This window comes from Harpia harpyja, chromosome 18 (assembly GCF_026419915.1).
Source record: "Harpia harpyja isolate bHarHar1 chromosome 18, bHarHar1 primary haplotype, whole genome shotgun sequence".
NCBI lineage: Eukaryota > Metazoa > Chordata > Aves > Accipitriformes > Accipitridae > Harpia > Harpia harpyja.
Window position 1 is genome coordinate 5,098,487 of NC_068957.1, and position 17,656 is coordinate 5,116,142.

The following is a 17,656-nucleotide window of genomic DNA, read 5'->3' on the forward strand; positions in this document are numbered from 1 at the left end:
TTTGCCACAACTGTTTAGTTTTACTATTTTAATATCATGAAATAAAAGTACAAAAAATTTACAGGTATTTTGTTTCTTACATGAAGATCAAACAGTTAACATTTGCATTTATTTTGCAGCGAAACCTGTATTCTCAGTCACAGAATGTGAATATTAGCCACTGACATCACCACCGAGCATTTCATTTTAGAAAGAAACTGCAGAGGTAAAAGGCAACAATCTTTCAAGGCTTCGTAAGAACCAAAAAAATATTCCAACTGTTAACACCAGAAGTCATGCTTCAGTAAACCATCCTTATCTAATACAGGTTTCACCACGTGGGAGGCTGAGAGTGTTAAGACATTTGAACTGGACATCTTGTCTAAGGGATCGTAAATAGGGGGTTTCTTGTTTACAGGCTATCAGCATTTTGGTGTCCTTGTTCAACGCATTTGCAAAAATAAGCAACATGTGCACATGTATGAAAAAGAACGGGGTGAGATCACCTGCAGTCTTGACATAGCTTGTGCTGTTTACTCCATTTACCACTCTTCTCTGAAGACAAGTCACAAACTGCTGTATGTAAAGTGCTGAGAGTTCAGTAACAGGCAGTTAACTAACCAGTAACTATTAAAAACAAGTTTATCCAAAGCGGATATCCAGGAATGCTTGCAGGTTGATGCTGCCAATTAACTGACTGAAACAAAATCCAAGACTTCACTGTGTTTTTTCTGCTTCCTAGAACATTACAGCTGCATGTCTTCCCAGCCCAAGTTGACTTTAACTTCAGCCGTACACAGACGAAAAAGTAAACCCCTGCATTACCTAAACCTGCTAAAATGTCAGACTCCATTTCATACATGCCCCTCGACTTTTCAGACAAGCTTTCAGGTAGAAATTTATTTATGACAGACTGGTCTGATCAAAATACTATGTCCTTTGCTGGACTGTGTGGTGCCTTTTCAAGTAATTCATTTCATGAAGCATGCATGAAACCAAATTTCGAGTTTACAAATAAATAAAATGGTGCTCACCATTAGTTTTTATATATTTTACCATTTACTGAAATGCTTAAAGTAACTCAGTCCCTTAAGAATGAACTTGGGGGTGTTTAAATAAAAAATATTTGGAAATTGAAACCACATTTAAAATTGGCAAAACTATGCTTTGTTTTTGGAAGGGTCTTGCTTGTTTCTTCTCTTTACATCCCAATTATAAACTCTAGCCATATCTGAGGGTGCAGAGTTAAGGAAATAGCTCATTCATTAAGGAAAAAAAAAAAGAAAAAAGGAGAAAAGGGAAAAAGCAGGTTATACAGTTGGCCACACTTCATTTACTTGTAACAGTCAATATAGAAACCACTTAATGAAAGAGCTGACTTGGTGCAAAGCCTTAACACACAGGAATACTAGTAACTGTTAATAACTGCAGCATTTATACCATTTACTTAAAAACCTCCAAAAAGATATTACAGAGAAACACGCTTTTACTTTTACTTACAGCTACTCTTTTCTGATTTCAGTCAACCTGCCCATATCAGCTGTTATTTGCCTATTTCAGGCATCTGTAACTTCCTGCAGCACTAAGATAGCTTAAGTATCAACTTGAAAAAACAAGTCGTTATTCCTTCATTTACTAAATCTAATGCTTCAGTTGACGGCTACCCTCATCATTAAAATATTTTTTAAGTAGAAAGTATTAACCCCCCCCCCCCCCCGGAGGTGGTTCATGATAGTATAAAGAAGTAAAATAAAAGTTAAGCAACGCCTAAGCTAGCACCAAGCTTGCTGCAGCAGGGCTTGTGCTGCTTGGAGAACATTGCAATGGCAGCTGAATTGGGTATGATTACCAATAGCCCGAAGAACAATATTCACACGCTCTAGAGAGGAAGGAAGAGTCACTTTGCTTTGAAATGGCCACCTGGCCATCAATGCAGAGCACCGACCCACACTTCCAACTCACTCCCAGCCTCGGTTTGCAACCGCCGCGGTAGGTTTCAGGGGGACCCAATGGCAAACACGAGCTTTGCTACATCTAACATGCCAACGCTCAGCTCAGCACTGGAAACACAGTATCCCGTTTCACTGCTAGAAAAGGTTAAGTTCCTGGAGTGCTACACAATTTTAAGGGCAGCCAGTCTAAGATAAAAACATGTCAGGAATTGGTAATTACCTCTACGTTAGCTTTCACAGACACCTCTTCCCCCACAAATAAAAAAAAAGGATACTGACTTCTGTAGTGGTGAACTGATCTCTAAGAAAATCCAGGTCTTCCTCTAGAAGATCAAGGTTTCTTGTGGCTGTTGACAAATTCTTCTCTAACAGAGCCTGAGCTTCATCAATATCATATTCAAGCATCACATTGGCCTAAAAAAAGAAAGATGGATAAAGCTTTTCCTCTTGTATTGTAAGGAATAAGCCATAGCAGGCTTATTTCAGGCTGCTGTTTATAACTTATCACATTAACAAAAGGCTGTCCTGACACGCCAAGACAACAAGATTCAGGATAAGCAATGCCAGAATCCACTTGAGGCCTCCACCACTTCAGTAACTGAGTAATAAATCACTCTAGTGACTTAAAAAACATTCTCTTCCTATAGCTAAGCAACGAGGGATTTCCCTGTTGTGGGGGGCTGTGGACTGCATTCAGCCTTTCAGGTACCAGCATCTCATCTTCACCGTATTTGAAAGGCAAGAGACTTCACATTTCTTAGCAGCACCTGTTAGGTGCCACACAACTCTATAAACAATTTTTGTTGCATTCAAGATTAACTTTAGGATCTCTGTGTGGAACACTGACAAACAGCCTAATGGCACTGGTCATCAACAAGAAGTATTACAGGTATTTAAAGATATAACATGTATACAAGTCCTATCCCATACCGCGGTGGTTTTTAATCTACAAATCTTTATTTCAGTAAGAAGCTACCACACGAAGAGATGAAAGAGCAGTGTCAAGTGAAGATGCACCAATGAAGCTTTGTCCCACTCAAGAACTGTGCATTGAGCAGAGCCACACACTACTAATTAGACACGATCCCAGGGAATGCTACACAGAGCTGCAAGAGTGAGATAAACCGTTCTTCTTTTAAAATAACTGGAAGATATAGTTTCCCCAACAATAGTAATATGCATAGCCCAACACGCAGACTGTAAGCAACAAGGAGGATAAAGGCAGAAGGCCAAGAACACCTAAATATAATAAATTGCTTGTGGCACTTCATTGTAGCTTTTCTGTATGAACCTTCAAAAGGATGAACTTTCTCTGATATTCTGTTACAAAATAAACCCGGGATGTTCCATGAATGTTTGTGAATTCTGAAGATAGTCTCCTAAAAGCAACAGGTATCAGACAAATCTTCTCTATGATAGAAAAGAAGTGGGAGAGGTTGGGAGTAACTGCCCAATCAGTCCAGATGCTGCACATGTCAACAATGTTTCTGCCCTAACCAAGTGGTTTTGTTTGGCAGCCAGCACAGGGATTTGGGAACACCCGGGATTTAGAAGTCTCAAATTAAACATTAGCAGGTTATCTCCACATACAAGGAAGCCTCTCAATACAAAATACCTCAACCTGATCTCGCTTCAGTACTTAGAAATCTGCGTTTTGAGCTCTGATCCCACCAGTCTTTAGCACATATTCTGCTATAAATGCTGGCAGGTACCTGTGAGTAACAGAAACCCCATCTTTCCCTAAAAACGTGCATGAAAAGGGACAGCAAGATGCTAAATACAAATAATGTAGAGAAGATGGGAGCTACTTGCCAAACTAAGTTATTTCGCTGGGCACATACCCATCCCAGGCAATGCTGGATGATGGTAACTTGAACCACAAAGTGATAGAAGTGGTAAGGAAAACATTCAGGAATAAGCTTTTTGGAAAGAACAGTGCAGCAAAATTACAATTCTCTGAAGCCTTACTGTTCAGGCACCAAGTAAAATCGAACGTGGAACCTTCACTAATGCACTGAAATTGTCATGTTAGGTTTGCCCTGCTGACAGGACACAGCTCCACTATGCACACATGAACAGAATTATGCCCACAGCCACTAGAAGTACAGATGAGACAGTGACGAACACTGTCTTTTATAAGCCTTTTAGAAGTTATTTAAACAGTTTCAGAGAAAGTTCCGTTTTACTTACCCCCAACCACAAACAAACTTTATCTGTAGGAGGAACTGAAGCTTTGCAGTAGAGATTATCTGCCAATAAAAATCTGGTTTCCATTGGATTTGTGGAATCCTTAAGACAAATGATAAAACTTAAAATTGCTATTTTCACTGGAAACTTATGTCAAAGACATAAAACTTACAGTAAAGAGCACACTTTTCTGCTTTTTGCCATTGATACAGTATTAACTTCAGTGGAACTCTACGTAATTTTACTTCAACATTAAAGTTAGGGCTCCAGTAATAAAGCATTTTAAAAACATGTATTTAAAAACAATATAGAAATCTCTCTAAAGAATAGAGATGAAGTCAAAGCTTAGCTGTAATCTTTACACTATTAAAAGTGAAGTTTGCATTACAAACATTAACTTTTTTTGAACTAGCTTTCAAAAAGTACTACATACCTTTAAAAACAATTCTGTTATTTATAAAGGCATATTAAGTGTGCTCTCCAAAACATTTCTTGCAATGTGTTCTGTCAGGGTGGAAATGTAGTTAGCTTTTCTCATACTCATTAGATATTCAAAATAGTTTACCTTTTTCTTCTGCATGTGTTTTAAAATTTCTAATGTCTGTTTAATTTCAGGAATCTGACTTTTTAGCCTGTGAATTAACAACAGTCATAATTTATTATTTTACAGAGACACAAAGTTTCCTAAACAAGTGATCAGTTTTATTATACAATCCAACCTCTATTTTAAAACTTGAAACTCTTAACAGCTTTCCAGGCTTACAAATGCAGATTTGAAAGATACGGCAAGTAAAGGCATCTCAGCTACAGCTTCACCTGCCTCTTACCATACTGAGGCTCATTAGTTTTCTGAAGCAGAACAATACATACAGCTTTCAAACCGGAACAAACACATATTAACAGTAACAGATACCTGTCTGCTAAAATGGTATTTTTTTTTGCATATTTCTGATCTCCCCAGAGGAGAGGGAAACCTCAGCAGAAACACAGATAAAAAACACTGTAGGTAAAAGAAAACAGGCGTGTTGCTTCTAAGCTCCACAAACTATTCTAACAAACAGCTTAGAGCTGCAAGACTTGGCACTGTTAAAAAGAAAGCTCTCTCCAGAGTTGAGGGCGTCCCCCTCCTCGACAGCCCCTGCAGCAGCCTAGCAGAGACGCTGGGATCCCCACCGGCCTCCCAGGCTGCTCCTCCTCTGCAGCCAGCAGGCTCAGACAGCAGCGACTGCCAAAGCAGACCTCCAGGTGGACATCATGAGGGATATTTGTCCATGAAAGACGCTTAATCTAAATAAAACATTACCTGGAGCTTTGATTTTAGCTTTTAAAAATGTGCTTCTTGCCTAGCTTCAGATCTAGACTGAAGCTACTGAAGAGAGAGGATATTACTAAACCAAAAGTTACAGGCTTGATACAGTAGTCATTTGATAAAAACATATTCTTATTTACATTAGGCTGACAAAATTAAGAGACTATAGCAGTACTTTTTGGCCTTAAAGGCTAAGGACCAATTCAGCAATACTGTAAATTCTTTTGCGTGTAATTCTCAGGAAGAAAAAAGACAAAAAGCTGGGCTTTTCTGAAAGTACTGCAAATGCTAGCTCTCCTAACATCAACTTCTTACTTCTTGGGATATTTAAAAAAAAAAAAATAATAAAAAGATAGAACTGTGCTAAACATTTCCCAATTCTGCAAAAATTATGACTTACCTCCTTTTCTTTTGAGCAAGATTAAGTTCCAAAAATTTATACTTCTGATACTGCTCATCCAACTTCTTAAGAACTACATCTGCTGTCTCATTTCCAGGCTGTTTCATAAAAGAATCTACATCTTCCTTTAAGGGGAGAAAGAAACCCTCAATGTTAGAAGAGTTTTACAAAAATCCTAGATACAGTCATGCTATCATCTTATTGCAGCTAAGTCTAGAGGGGTTTTTATATGTAAACAAGCAACTTTTTTTTTCTGAAGTACAAAATCATTTTGTTCCCTTTCTTAGTTAGTCACCTTTTCACTTCCCCCTCCCCCCCTTTTTTGGTAGGGAACGACAGAATAGGTGCAAGGATTATTTCATAACCGTATTTGCTAGTACCTTGTTAGTGGTGCTTTCAGTCCTGGCCAACGTCAAATGACACCTAACAGGGGCGGATATCCTCAGACCATGGCTAAACTTTGTTTTCCTATCTGTAAAGCAGGGATAATGCTTCTCTGTGGCTAATCAGATTCCCAACTATTTAGGATAAGACTGATGAAGGAAGAGAATCATGGCCTGATCAAGCATGTTGTGGCAGAGAAAGAGGCAAGCGGGGGAAACTGTGGAATCTGCTCAGGCAGGCTTTATGGTAGTAAACAGCTTGTCTTCAAAAGCTCCTTCTATAGTCAGCAGGAAGCCACGGAAACCTCTAGAGAACAATTCCAGCCAGTCCTACCAGCAACTGGAAAAGTAGCCAGAGAAGACAGGCCTGAGCAGGCGAGGATGCTGACCTCTGCAAGTGCCTCCTTCAGACTCCCAGCAAGCAGTTCAGCTGCCTGTGGGCAATGTTCTCAGCCTCCTGAAAGGCACGCCGGGCCAGAGATCAACCACGCGTTTCTGACCTTGACAGCATTTACCTACGTGTAATTCAAGATGACCACACTCCTCCACTGCAGTAATTCTGTCCTTATTTGTCTATATGGCTCCACAAAATCTGACGGAAGCCTACCACAGGCCTCTTCCGCTTCTTCTTTTTAACTAGGTGTTTCCATTCCGGTAGTTTCACATCAGAGAAAGACTATAATGCATTACTGAAGTAATATCAGACATATAGCTGGTTCCCCTCATTGTGACTCCTAAGCTCTCTCGGCTAAAGAAACTTACTATGAAATTACTGAACCTGGTAAGAAGTCACCCACCTTCCTTATCATTAAGGAAATCTGCAGTAGAAATATGAACGCCACAACAGACTTCAGCAGGCAGCATGATCTAGGTGGTACAACAGAACTCAAGAGACCGCATTTCAGACTAGCTGTCTGAGGAACGCCCTAAGCTACCTCACCGACAACAGAAGGAGACGCATTCCTGCCTCCTGATGAAGCCTGTAGAGAAGCTTTAACCAAAACAAACAAGGATTAGATTCAGGCAAGTGTTGTAGAAGTGAGGCCCGAGGATGTTCCGAAATGAAACTCCCTCTTGTGGAAGCTATTCTGCTCATGTAAATCACCCAAGACAGAAAGAAAAAGCAGGTGGGCAACAAATCACCCCCCACACTGCCTGGCAGCCCACCTCTGCCTCAGCTGATGGCTGTTTGTACAGACAGACAAGACAGAACCCAAGTCCTCCTGAAATGAAGATGCAGAGAAGTGAATCCAGGCCCCCTGTATACTGGTGATCTCCTCCCACTACATAATGCCTGTATTGGCTTTGTGTGGCAAGGTTTGGGGGGGGGGGGGGGGGGGGTGGGGGGGTTACAGGGGTGGCTTCTGTGAGAAGCTGCTGGAAGCTTCCCCTGTGTCCGACAGAGCCAATACCAGCCGGCTCTAAGACAGACCCGCCGCCAGCCAAGGCCGAGCCCATCAGCGATAGCGGTAGCGCCTCTGTGATAACACGTTTAAGAAGGAAAGAAGTTGCTGGGACACAGAAACGGCAGCTGGAGAGAGGAGTGAGAACATGTAAGAGAAACAACCCTGCGGACACCAAGGTCAGTGAAGAAGGAGGGGGAGGAGATGCTCCAGGCGCCGGAGCAGAGATTCCCCTGCAGCCTGTGGGGAAGACCATGGTGAGGCAGGCTGTCCCCCTGCAGCCCATGGAGGTCCACGGTGGAGCAGATCTCCACCTGCAGCCCGGGGAGGACCCCACGCCGGAGCAGGTGGATGCCCGAAGGAGGCTGGGACCCCGTGGGAAGCCCGTGCTGGAGCAGGCTCCTGGCAGGACCTGTGGATCTGTGGAGAGAGGAGCCCACGCTGGAGCAGGTTTTCTGGCACGACTTGTGACCCTGGGGGGGACCCACGCTGGAGCAGTCTGTGCCTGAAGGACTGCAGCCCGTGGAAGGGACCCACGCCAGAGCAGTTTGTGAAGAACTGCAGCCCGTGGGAATGACCCACGTTGGAGAAGTTCGTGGCGGACTGTCTCCCGTGGGAGGGACCCCACGCTGGAGCAGGGGAAGAGTGTGATGAGTCCTGCCCCTGAGGAGGATGAAGCAGCAGAAATAACGTGTGATAAACTGACCGTAAACACCGTTCCCCATCCCCCTGCACTGCTGGGGGGGTCGGTAGAGAATCCAGGAGTGAAGTTGTGCCCGGGAAGAAGGGAGGGGTGGAGGGAAGGTGTTCTGAGATTTGGTTTTATTTCTCATTACCCTACTCTGGTTGATTGGTAATAAATTGAGTTAACTTTCCCCAAGTTGAGTCTGTTTTGCCCATGACGGTAATAGATGAGTGATCTCTCCTGTCCTTATCTCGACCCACGAGCCCTTTGTTATATTTTTTCTCTCCCCTGTCCAGCTGAGGAGGGGGGAGCGATAGAACAGCTTTGGTGGGCACCTGGTGTCCAGCCAGAGTCAACCCACCACAATGCCCCAGTCCAAGGCGGGCTGAGATTTACCACCCAGGTTTTCCAGCTGCAACTTCCAAGTCCTGCTGGTTGGGCTTTTGGCCCTTCTTACCCAACTGCAAGGCTGAGACACGGTCACTTCTTTGAGCTTGAACAGAACAGCTTTGTAGCAGAGCTGGGTGTCAATGCTATTAGGATCCCTGCTTCATGGTGTGTCACACAGCATCTCAACTGCAGAACTACCTTACAGGTTCTGCAAGGACCTAAGAAAATTCACTGGCAAAACACCACTGTTGTATACCATAAAGGTAACACAGTCTTAGCAAACTTCAAGCCAAGCCACATGACCACTCTGTAAAAGCCCTGAAATACAGCAGGATAGCACATTCCCCATGCGGCCTTATGTTTATCTTTTGAGTGGTGACCCAAATGAAGAGCCACTGGCACTCGTTCTGCTTCTGCAGAGAGCTGTCATCACCTATGGGCATACAGAGAGAACATGACGAGAGAGACACGTTTTCAGATTTGCATCCCCTGTCCTCCTACTCACACACATGCTAAGGAAGGCAGAATAAGGAAGGCATTTTATTTGGAAACATCTAGACAACAGCTCAAAAGAAAACAGAGTTGAAAGTTCTATCTGGAGTGGTTTTTAAACTCCAGTAAAACCTTGAGTTAGTGTTTAATGTCACTTGAAATCTGAAGAGGCACAAGAATCCACAGATCAATGCCTAAGAAAAGGTATCTGCCATAATGTTTGAAGAGCCTCTACTGAATCAAGACACTTAGAGAAAACATCTCTGAAGACAAGATTCACAGTAAGACTGCCCGTATAGCATGCAGTGGGGGGAATTGTCACACAAGTGACCAGGAAGTCTTTATCATCAGGATAGTATACAATGTTTTTGAAACAGAAACCTATTTTCTGAAGAAAAAACCTGTAATAAAAACCAGCCTCAAGACACTAGTATTTTCACTTTGTGGAGCAGAATACCATTAAAAACTTCCTAGCATATGCTTATTTTGAATAAAAAGTCCATCTTAACATCTACCTCTAAGTACTCCAAGATCATCATCGAGGATCTCTTCTGCAGAGACAGCTGCATTTGATTAGAGCACCTCTCAACACTGAGAATTAGGAAACTTCAATGGGTTTTAGATCCAGATATAAGGTTATGAAGAACTGAAGAGAAGCACAGAACTAATCCACAACCCCCAGAACTCTCCCAGGTCGAATGGTAGAGCACGTGAGATACTTTGGACACAAGTGTCGAAAGAGAACAATGTGGAACCAAACGTGAACTGCATCGACAGCTACCAGCATGAAAACGAGGGATGTGACAGACACCCTCAAAGTGTTTGCCGAGGCCGGTTATCTCCTGTTCCTTGCCAGGGTGGCCACCTCCACTGTAGAGCCAGCGCAAGTTCTCCTCTGTCACGATGATCGAGGTCTCGTAGGGCAGCTGAAGCCACGGCCCCTTCCTTTCGCTTGATCTACATCAGTCTCCCATAAGGGGGTGGAAGGAAGTTAGCCGCAGGCAGCAATGGTTTTACATCCCAGTAAGATTTGCCAGACCTCAGTAACTGTTAAAGAAACTTAAAGAAAAAGTAGGATGTGGATGCACTGAAAGCAAGCGTACGGTACCTGTTCATTCAGGACCTATGCCCTAGCAAGACACATAAGTAATACAAGTACTACACCTAGAAATACAAAAATGCAAGTCAAACCCATTTATTTCTATAAGAGCAGTCATACCTGATCGGTCCAAACAGCTCTGGTAAAGGTATCAAGACAGATCTGAGAGATATAGGTTTTCAAAATCCAAGAAAATCTCAGTAATAAAGCAGCACAATAAGCAAAGCATTCAGGGCAAACAGCTGATGTTTCAAGATGATACCAAGGCAGCCAGGTATAGCCAGTCTGATCAATACTTATTGATCAAATGAAATAAAGTAGCAATCAAGACAGCACACCAAGAGCTAGCTTACAGCAGAAAGCGAACAACAGGTAATTCTGGCATTACATCACCACGTAAGTTGATGAATTCTTCTTTTCAACCGGTCAACGGGATTATTAAATGTTTAGTAAATCACTTTTTAAAGTTGGATAAACAAGTTCAGCCTGTTTTCTGAAGGACACACATTTGTTGGTTTTCGAGAAGTCGGGAAACCTAGCTGGACACCGCGGTCGCTTCTGAAGAGCGGTCCTGCTCAACGATCAAGAACTAGATTACGAGAGGAAGACGCCGGGAAAGGTGCTAGGAGCGCGGTTCGGCATTATCGGAGATGAAACAGAAGCGGCAACGTTGTGCTCCGCGCAGGGGGAACCGCCGCAAGGAACCACGTCTTAGTGGGTATGACATACACAGGCGTGACGGGAGGGTTCATTCATAACACGCTCTTCGTTGGCACGAGCCGGCCGCCGAAATAAGATGGTAACGCTTAAAACGGGGACTGGAGCTGGCTGTAAAGCGCGTTAACACTGAACAGCGCCGAGACAGAATCCAGACCAAGCAACTCGACCCCTCCAAATCCTCAGGACCAGGGCACCCCCCGCCCCCCGCAGGACCCTGCCGCTCCCGAGGGAGGAGAAGCCGCCGCCCTCCCCGGGCGCGGGGCGGCCTCGGGCCGAGACCGCAGGACGCTCCGCGGGCAGAGCGGGGCCGGCCGGGCCCGGGGGAGCGGCGGGGAGGGTCCGGCGGCTCCCGCTGAGCCCCCCGGCCCGGCCCGGCCCGGCCCCGCGAGGCGCAGCCCCGCCGCCCGCGCTCCCGCAGGCACCGCCCGCCCGCCAGGCCGCGGCCCCGCCGCAGGTGCCGCCTCACGGGGGCCGGTCCCGGCCGCCGGAGCGCAGCTCCCTCCGACCCCCCTCCGGCCCCCCCCGCTCACCACGAAGACCGCCTCGGGGATGCCGAGGGGGCCGCGCTTCTCGCCCGCCGCCGCCTCGCCGCACCCCGTCTCGCTGCTGGTGGCCGCCGCCATCTTGGGGAACGGACGGTGCGTGCGCGGCCTTCCCCGGGACGCCGGGCTCGTACGTCATAACGTCAGCGCCGAGCGCCACCCCGTCCGTTGGCTGTCAGGCTTTGAGCGACGCGATGACGCCGAGGGGTAGGCGGGGCGGCGGCCGTCCTAAAGCCTCGCCCATTGGTGGGCCGGGGCCGGGGGCGGGCCCGGCTGCTCCCGCCCCTGCCGGGCGGGCAGCGGCGGGAGCGTGTGAGGGCCCGGAGGGGCGGCGGGTTGCTCGGGCGGCCGCTGCCGCCGCGCTCCGTCCTGCCTTCCCCCCACGGAGAAGCAGCAAAATCCGCACGCGTAACACGGGGAACGACAGAAACGGGAGCAGCCGTCCGGCGGGAAGCCGGGAGCGGTCCGGCGCGGGAAGGGCACGGCTCCCAGCGCCGTGCTGCGGCCTCCTGCTCCGCCGTGCGGCCGTGACGCAGCAGGGACGAGCTGCGGAGCAGGCCAAGCTGCTAACTGGAGACGAATCGCTACAGCTAAATGAAACAAAGCAGCAGCTGCTAAAAATAGCGCTCTTCGGGGCTGGGACTACTAGGAAGGAGCGGCTGCAGAGGACAGGTCCTGTGCGCAGGGCTTGTCCGGGCCCTCGGCGCTCCGCCGAAGCGGTGATGGGTTAAACGCTCCATAATTAAACCTTTTCGTGCTGTTGATTTTTGATCTTGAGACTTTTTACACGGTAAGATGCAGATTTGTGAAAACAGCCCTTTCGCCGCCCGCGCTGCAGTGACGCTGAGGGCACAGAACCCCTTCCCTGGGCGTTGTTCCTTGGAACGCCGCAAGACACCTCAGGAGAGGAGGCCAAGTCAGCCCTACGTGGTACAAACAGCTTTGTGTCTTCCCCTGCGCTGCCCCCTCCATCAAGTCCGATGACCCTGCACAGGAAAAAAAGAGTCGCCACCTCCCAAAGGAAAACACGATCAAAGCAAAACTCGTCAACCGATGAAGTTAAGCCACACTGATAACTTGAATAAGGAATAATACCACATTAAATGGAAACACAGAAGAGTAACAATTATTCAAGCATCCTAATGCAGCTGTTGCTATTAGTATTACAGAAGGCCTTAAGCCTGAGAACGCAAGAAAAAACGATCACACGCACACACCCCTCACATGTGCCAAAGTTTATTTTTTTCCAAAACTTGTTTCATCAAATAATTGGATATGAGCAGTTTTTAAAAAACAAACAGTTTGTGTATTAACAAATTGTGAAGTTCCACAATTAAAATACCCACACAGCCAGTCTTGTGCTTAGGCTTCTTTTTAAAAAATTATTTATTTGTAGAACATAAACCCTCAATTTTTATTTTTGTTTTCCAGTTTGTGGCTAGTGTATTTTCCACACATTCTGTATTCTTATAAAATGAAGGAACCCATGTAAAGGAACAGCTGTACAAGAATACATCTGAAAAAAGAGCCTGAACAACCTAAATTATAGTAGCTCCTTTTAAATAAATACCCAATAAAAGGCACAAACCTGTTATGGGGAAAAACATAACATACAAAACAAGACCTACTAAATAAATAATGTAAGGTGTGGGTTGGGGTGAGGGAAATCTGTTCCAGCACCTATTTTGTCATTGCTCCAAGACGAAATTCCAGCCAAACATCTGATAAAAGATTAAACTTAATCACAAGGATACACATTTGAGATATACTGAAAAGGTTTGATGTTACAATTCCTGTTGTAACTCTACCAGTTACTACCATCTCTTTAAATAAATGATCATGAGAATCTGCATAAAGTAGTGATACAGCAACGTATATATCAATGACAAGTCAGATACATCTTCAGCATAATAGCAACAGGTTTTCTATATTCCTAGCTATCAGTAATGTATAAATGATAACATGTACAGTTTCCATTGCTCAAAAATATAATCTTTTAAATGGAAATAAATGACTGATGCACAGTGCCTTTAGATGTTGTCCTTACAATACAAACTACCCAAAACAAAGTTTTCCTTTTTATGTACAAATTAAGCACCGATCCACAGTGCATACTATTCTAATTGTAACCCCACCCTCCCTGCCACACATCAAAAAACCCAGATGGGGATACACCCTGTATTCAATCTTGTAGTCAGAAGGTTTTTTTGTTGGTGGTTTTTTTTGTGTGTGTTTGTTGTTTGTTTGTTTTTAAACAAAAGTCCATTTGTTATTTTTACCTACAAGTTATTCCACCACTATGTGCACAGAACTGAGATTTCTCTAGTACATGCCCAAAATTAAAAAAACCTCAATTCAGTAACTTCTTGGAGGCAAAGTCAAACTATATCTAGAGAACATTAGAAAACCCCAGTTATTTAAAAAGAGGTACGCTTTCAAGTCCAACAGGCCTAACACAATCAACATTTCCAAATTCCCCCAGAAGTTATCTTATGGTATACCCCACGAAAGACAGCCTCCCTGTAGCAGCATGAAGTCCCAACAGTTAGGCTTGAATGACCCACTAAAGTACAATAATGGAAAGCGCTCAGCGTATTTCAAGTCTTCCTCCTTGTTCAGACAAACATGGAGTGACATCTTAAGTTATCTGCTTTCTGAAGTATTCAGAACAGGATTCTGATCAAACAAGTTGGAAGGAAACAAAAGGGAAAGTCACGTTTATATACATCTCTCTTCAGTGTTTTACTCATCACAACTACTATTTGCAATTCTTGCGGGCTATTACAGTTACCCTCAAGAACAACCTTTGTCTTCAGAGCGTTTTTTCTTGGGTTTTTTTTTGAGAACAAGTTCTGAGCCATAAAAGCCTTGACAGCATCTTAAGTCCTTGTTTTTCACTTCTAATGTATGAACGTTATTTAAAACACAGTACTCTGCCATTTTATGTGTTCCAATGTGTGCACAAGAAAGAGGTTGGCAAAAAACAGTCCTGTGCACTTTAGCGCAGAGATGAGTGTGCAAAGCAATCTTTTCTTCATAAGGATAAAACTGAAAGCTGTGTTTTAATGTATCAAACATTCTGAACGAGACTAAAAAGAAGGTAGCTTATAAAGTTTTTAGGATGGACTTTGTGGCTGTTTCTCCTTTTTTAATACTACATAAATTGGTATCAGACAGCTTTGCTACAAGAAAGCATACTAAAGAACCATTAAAAAATCCAGAGCAAATCAGAAGTAGTGCAAACTATACCTAGTACTAAAATCCATTTCTGAGCAAAGTACATTCCAGATATTCAGAATGCTCTGCAATAAAGTTATAACAAATATATACTGTTTGCCAGGCATTTATTTGCATATTTTTATTAAAATAATGGATTATTACTTATACAACTCAGTATGAGAAAGAGACCTAACAGCTTACAGTGCTAGAAACTGCCTGCTTGTAGCGCTTTCAGCTCTGTCATTAATGCCCAGATATTTATTACTACATGTACTGGTCTAGTTTGAACTCAAGACTTTTCAATGCTGAATAAATCAATGCAATTCACTATTTCTGAAATAAACAGTCCCCTCAACACAATGACCCATTCTAAATGGCATCTATTCCCTCATCACATGGAGGGTAACTATAGGCACTGAAGAACTCATTGGCTTAACGTTGTACAATTGTTCAACCCAATAAAGGTGGATTAAAGCTTGAAGCCCTTTGTAATTCAAACTTGAACATTAAATTGCTATATACCGGTCCAAATTCTTTAAAAAAAAAAAAAAATCTCGATACACATTCAGAAACTCTGAGTTTTAAATTTCTGCAAGGTTACATTTCCCAGAAGTTAGTGGTTACAGATTGCAAGGCTTGTGGGGTGGTTTATTATTTTGTTTCTTTTGGGTTGTTTCACTTGGCAAAAATATTTCCATAGGGTTAAGAAATACTACTTTTACACTCTTTGGACAGAATTAAGTATTTAGAAAAGGAGAAGGCTTGTTCCCACTATGAGGAAAGTGCTGTATTTTAGAAGTTCTCTACAGGACCGTTTGACAAGATTCTCAGGCCTATTTGCATTTATAGTGAGAGTCAGAGATATTTCCGCAATCACAGACTCCCCAAAAGATAAAAGACATGCTACTCTGGAGGCCTAATTATTGTAACAATAGAAAACTATTCACTTTTTGAAAACTCAGCTTTAATATTAATCATTAGAAGAAGTCATTTTACAGGAGAGCTTCTCATTGCATTCTGCCACTAAACTTCTGGAAGAAAGGTTGTTCCCAATTCCATTTACTTGTTATCTTGTTATGAACTGCTTTTTTTTTTTTTTTTTAACGCTATCACTTTTTATCAGACATTGAAAAATACAAGATAAGGCATTTTCATAGCCGATTTCAGTTTTGGAGGAAGATTGTTAAATACAAAAGACGTGCCAGAAGTCTGTACACATCTGACCCATCATGAATAGCATACTTCATAAATTAGTTGATTTAAAAGATTTTCCTCTCAAAAAGAGTCTGGATTTCTTAACATAGCATTTTTACCTTGAAATTACTACAGAAGAAAGATTACTGCAGCATTAAAGAAAAGATTATCTAAAAGTTTGCACATATTTACACCTTTAAAAAATAATTACTTTTATATGGTTTACAACTAGGTTCTTATTTCAGAAAAGCAGCACAAGCTATTCTCTACAGCTGAATAATTTCAATTTAGTTGCCAGTTCACAAGTGTTGGCACTATTGCAAGGTTTGCTTCTTTTGACCTAATGGACTTTTAAAAAAATTGGATCTCTTGACTCTCTCGCAGATAGCAACAAGATTTTCAAATTGCTCCCATTTGCTGCTCTCGGGGATACCTCCATTCACTGGCTCCCAAAGCTACTCTTCCTTGAGCTATGAAAGATGCTATCTGCAGAGAAGGTACTCGATGGAAGTGCAGCTACTGTCACCTGTCGGAGGCTGCGCATGCTGTTCTGTACCACACTTGTTTCCCCTACTCCATCACAGACTTTCAGCCTGTTTCAGAGCCTGGCTCTTTCAACTAGCCATGTAACACTGACATACCAATGGAGCAATTTATTATTTTTACTCTCTCTCTATATATAAAATATGTATATATCTTGTGATTCACAGCATTTCAAACTCACATTATAAAGTTTGCAAATTACTTTAAGCTATTCTAATGTGAAAAAGCTGTCTGATTTCACACAATATTGGCCTTATGATAATGCAAGCATTGCTCTATCAGAGTATTTATCAGAGCACATGAAAATTTTATTGCTTGACTTCATTTGTGTTGTGTCTTAGTTACAACAGCCGCAGGATTTATAGAGAAAATAAATAGCTTTGACATCCTCAGTTAACTTCCTAAGGTAATCCACTGATTAATAAGGTTGTAGAGCAATCATGTAACCCCTCTTCTCAGCTTTGAAGATGATAATCCAGCTTGTACCTTCTGAGTCAACCTTAATAAAATACATTTTCTGCTGAGCAGTTTAAAAAAAAAAAAAAAATCAGTGAACAAACATGACTTCACACTGCAGTGACTGTTATAAACAAGAATCTCTGAAGCATTGCAATTCAAAATAATGTTGTATTATACAGGGAAGAAACAGTTGCCCTGTTCTGGAATACATTATGGAAAGATTGAAATCCAGTCTTTTCTTTTTTTACCAGTATTTGGTTGCTCTCACAACTTGCTGCTTTGGCGGATCTACATAAACTGTATCTGTGAAGTAGAGATTACATATTAATGCCACTTATATAACACATGGTTTCTCAGTATGTTAGAATTATGAATCTATTCAACTGCCTTGTTACTTGCAAGTTAAGACTATAGGTTTTGGCACTTTAAAAAAATCCCCAAAGAACATTAAGACCAACATACTTGGATGACAGGAGTACATAGTTTCTTCAACTCAAATGATCTCTTGTCCATGCCTTTTTCACTTCCCCACCACCCGATCCTTCAGAAAGCTTTCACCACTGCTGTAGTCAGCATGACTAAACCAAGTATCCAGCTAATATCATAGGAAGTCTAAGTTCTACGTATCTTCACCACTCCCATTTTCTTAATATTGACACAGTGAGAAGTGAGCCACTAAATCTCTGGTTTTTACTTTCTT

At 43.0% G+C, this 17,656-nt stretch overlaps 2 protein-coding genes across 10 annotated transcripts in view; both read right to left on the reverse strand.

The window, feature by feature from the left end:
• Window positions 1-11,685, reverse strand: VBP1 (VHL binding protein 1). Of its 2 annotated transcripts, none has more exons than XM_052813780.1 (6): window positions 11,530-11,685; window positions 5,828-5,952; window positions 4,684-4,750; window positions 4,122-4,220; window positions 2,207-2,345; window positions 1-1,210 (listed from the first exon to the last, which is right to left on the reverse strand). In XM_052813780.1, the coding sequence occupies exons 1-6, from the start codon at window positions 11,620-11,622 to the stop codon at window positions 1,140-1,142; spliced, it is 594 nt and encodes a 197-aa protein (XP_052669740.1). In that variant the 5' UTR covers window positions 11,623-11,685; the 3' UTR covers window positions 1-1,139. The 2 variants fall into 2 exon arrangements, with proteins under 2 accessions (XP_052669740.1, XP_052669741.1); XM_052813781.1 differs by lacking the exon at window positions 11,530-11,685 and adding an exon at window positions 6,208-6,538.
• A 1,076-nt stretch (window positions 11,686-12,761) lies between these two features.
• LOC128153885 (phosphatidylinositol-binding clathrin assembly protein-like) overlaps window positions 12,762-17,656 on the reverse strand; it is a 33,855-nt gene continuing 28,960 nt past the window's right edge. For 6 of the 8 annotated variants that reach the window (XM_052813777.1, XM_052813773.1, XM_052813772.1 and 3 more), the window contains one exon: window positions 12,762-17,259. In XM_052813777.1, coding sequence (XP_052669737.1) covers window positions 17,245-17,259 — 15 coding nt within the window. In that variant the 3' untranslated portion in view covers window positions 12,762-17,244. The remainder of the gene's footprint in view (window positions 17,260-17,656) is intronic. The other 2 variants (XM_052813778.1, XM_052813771.1) reach the window with 1 other exon arrangement.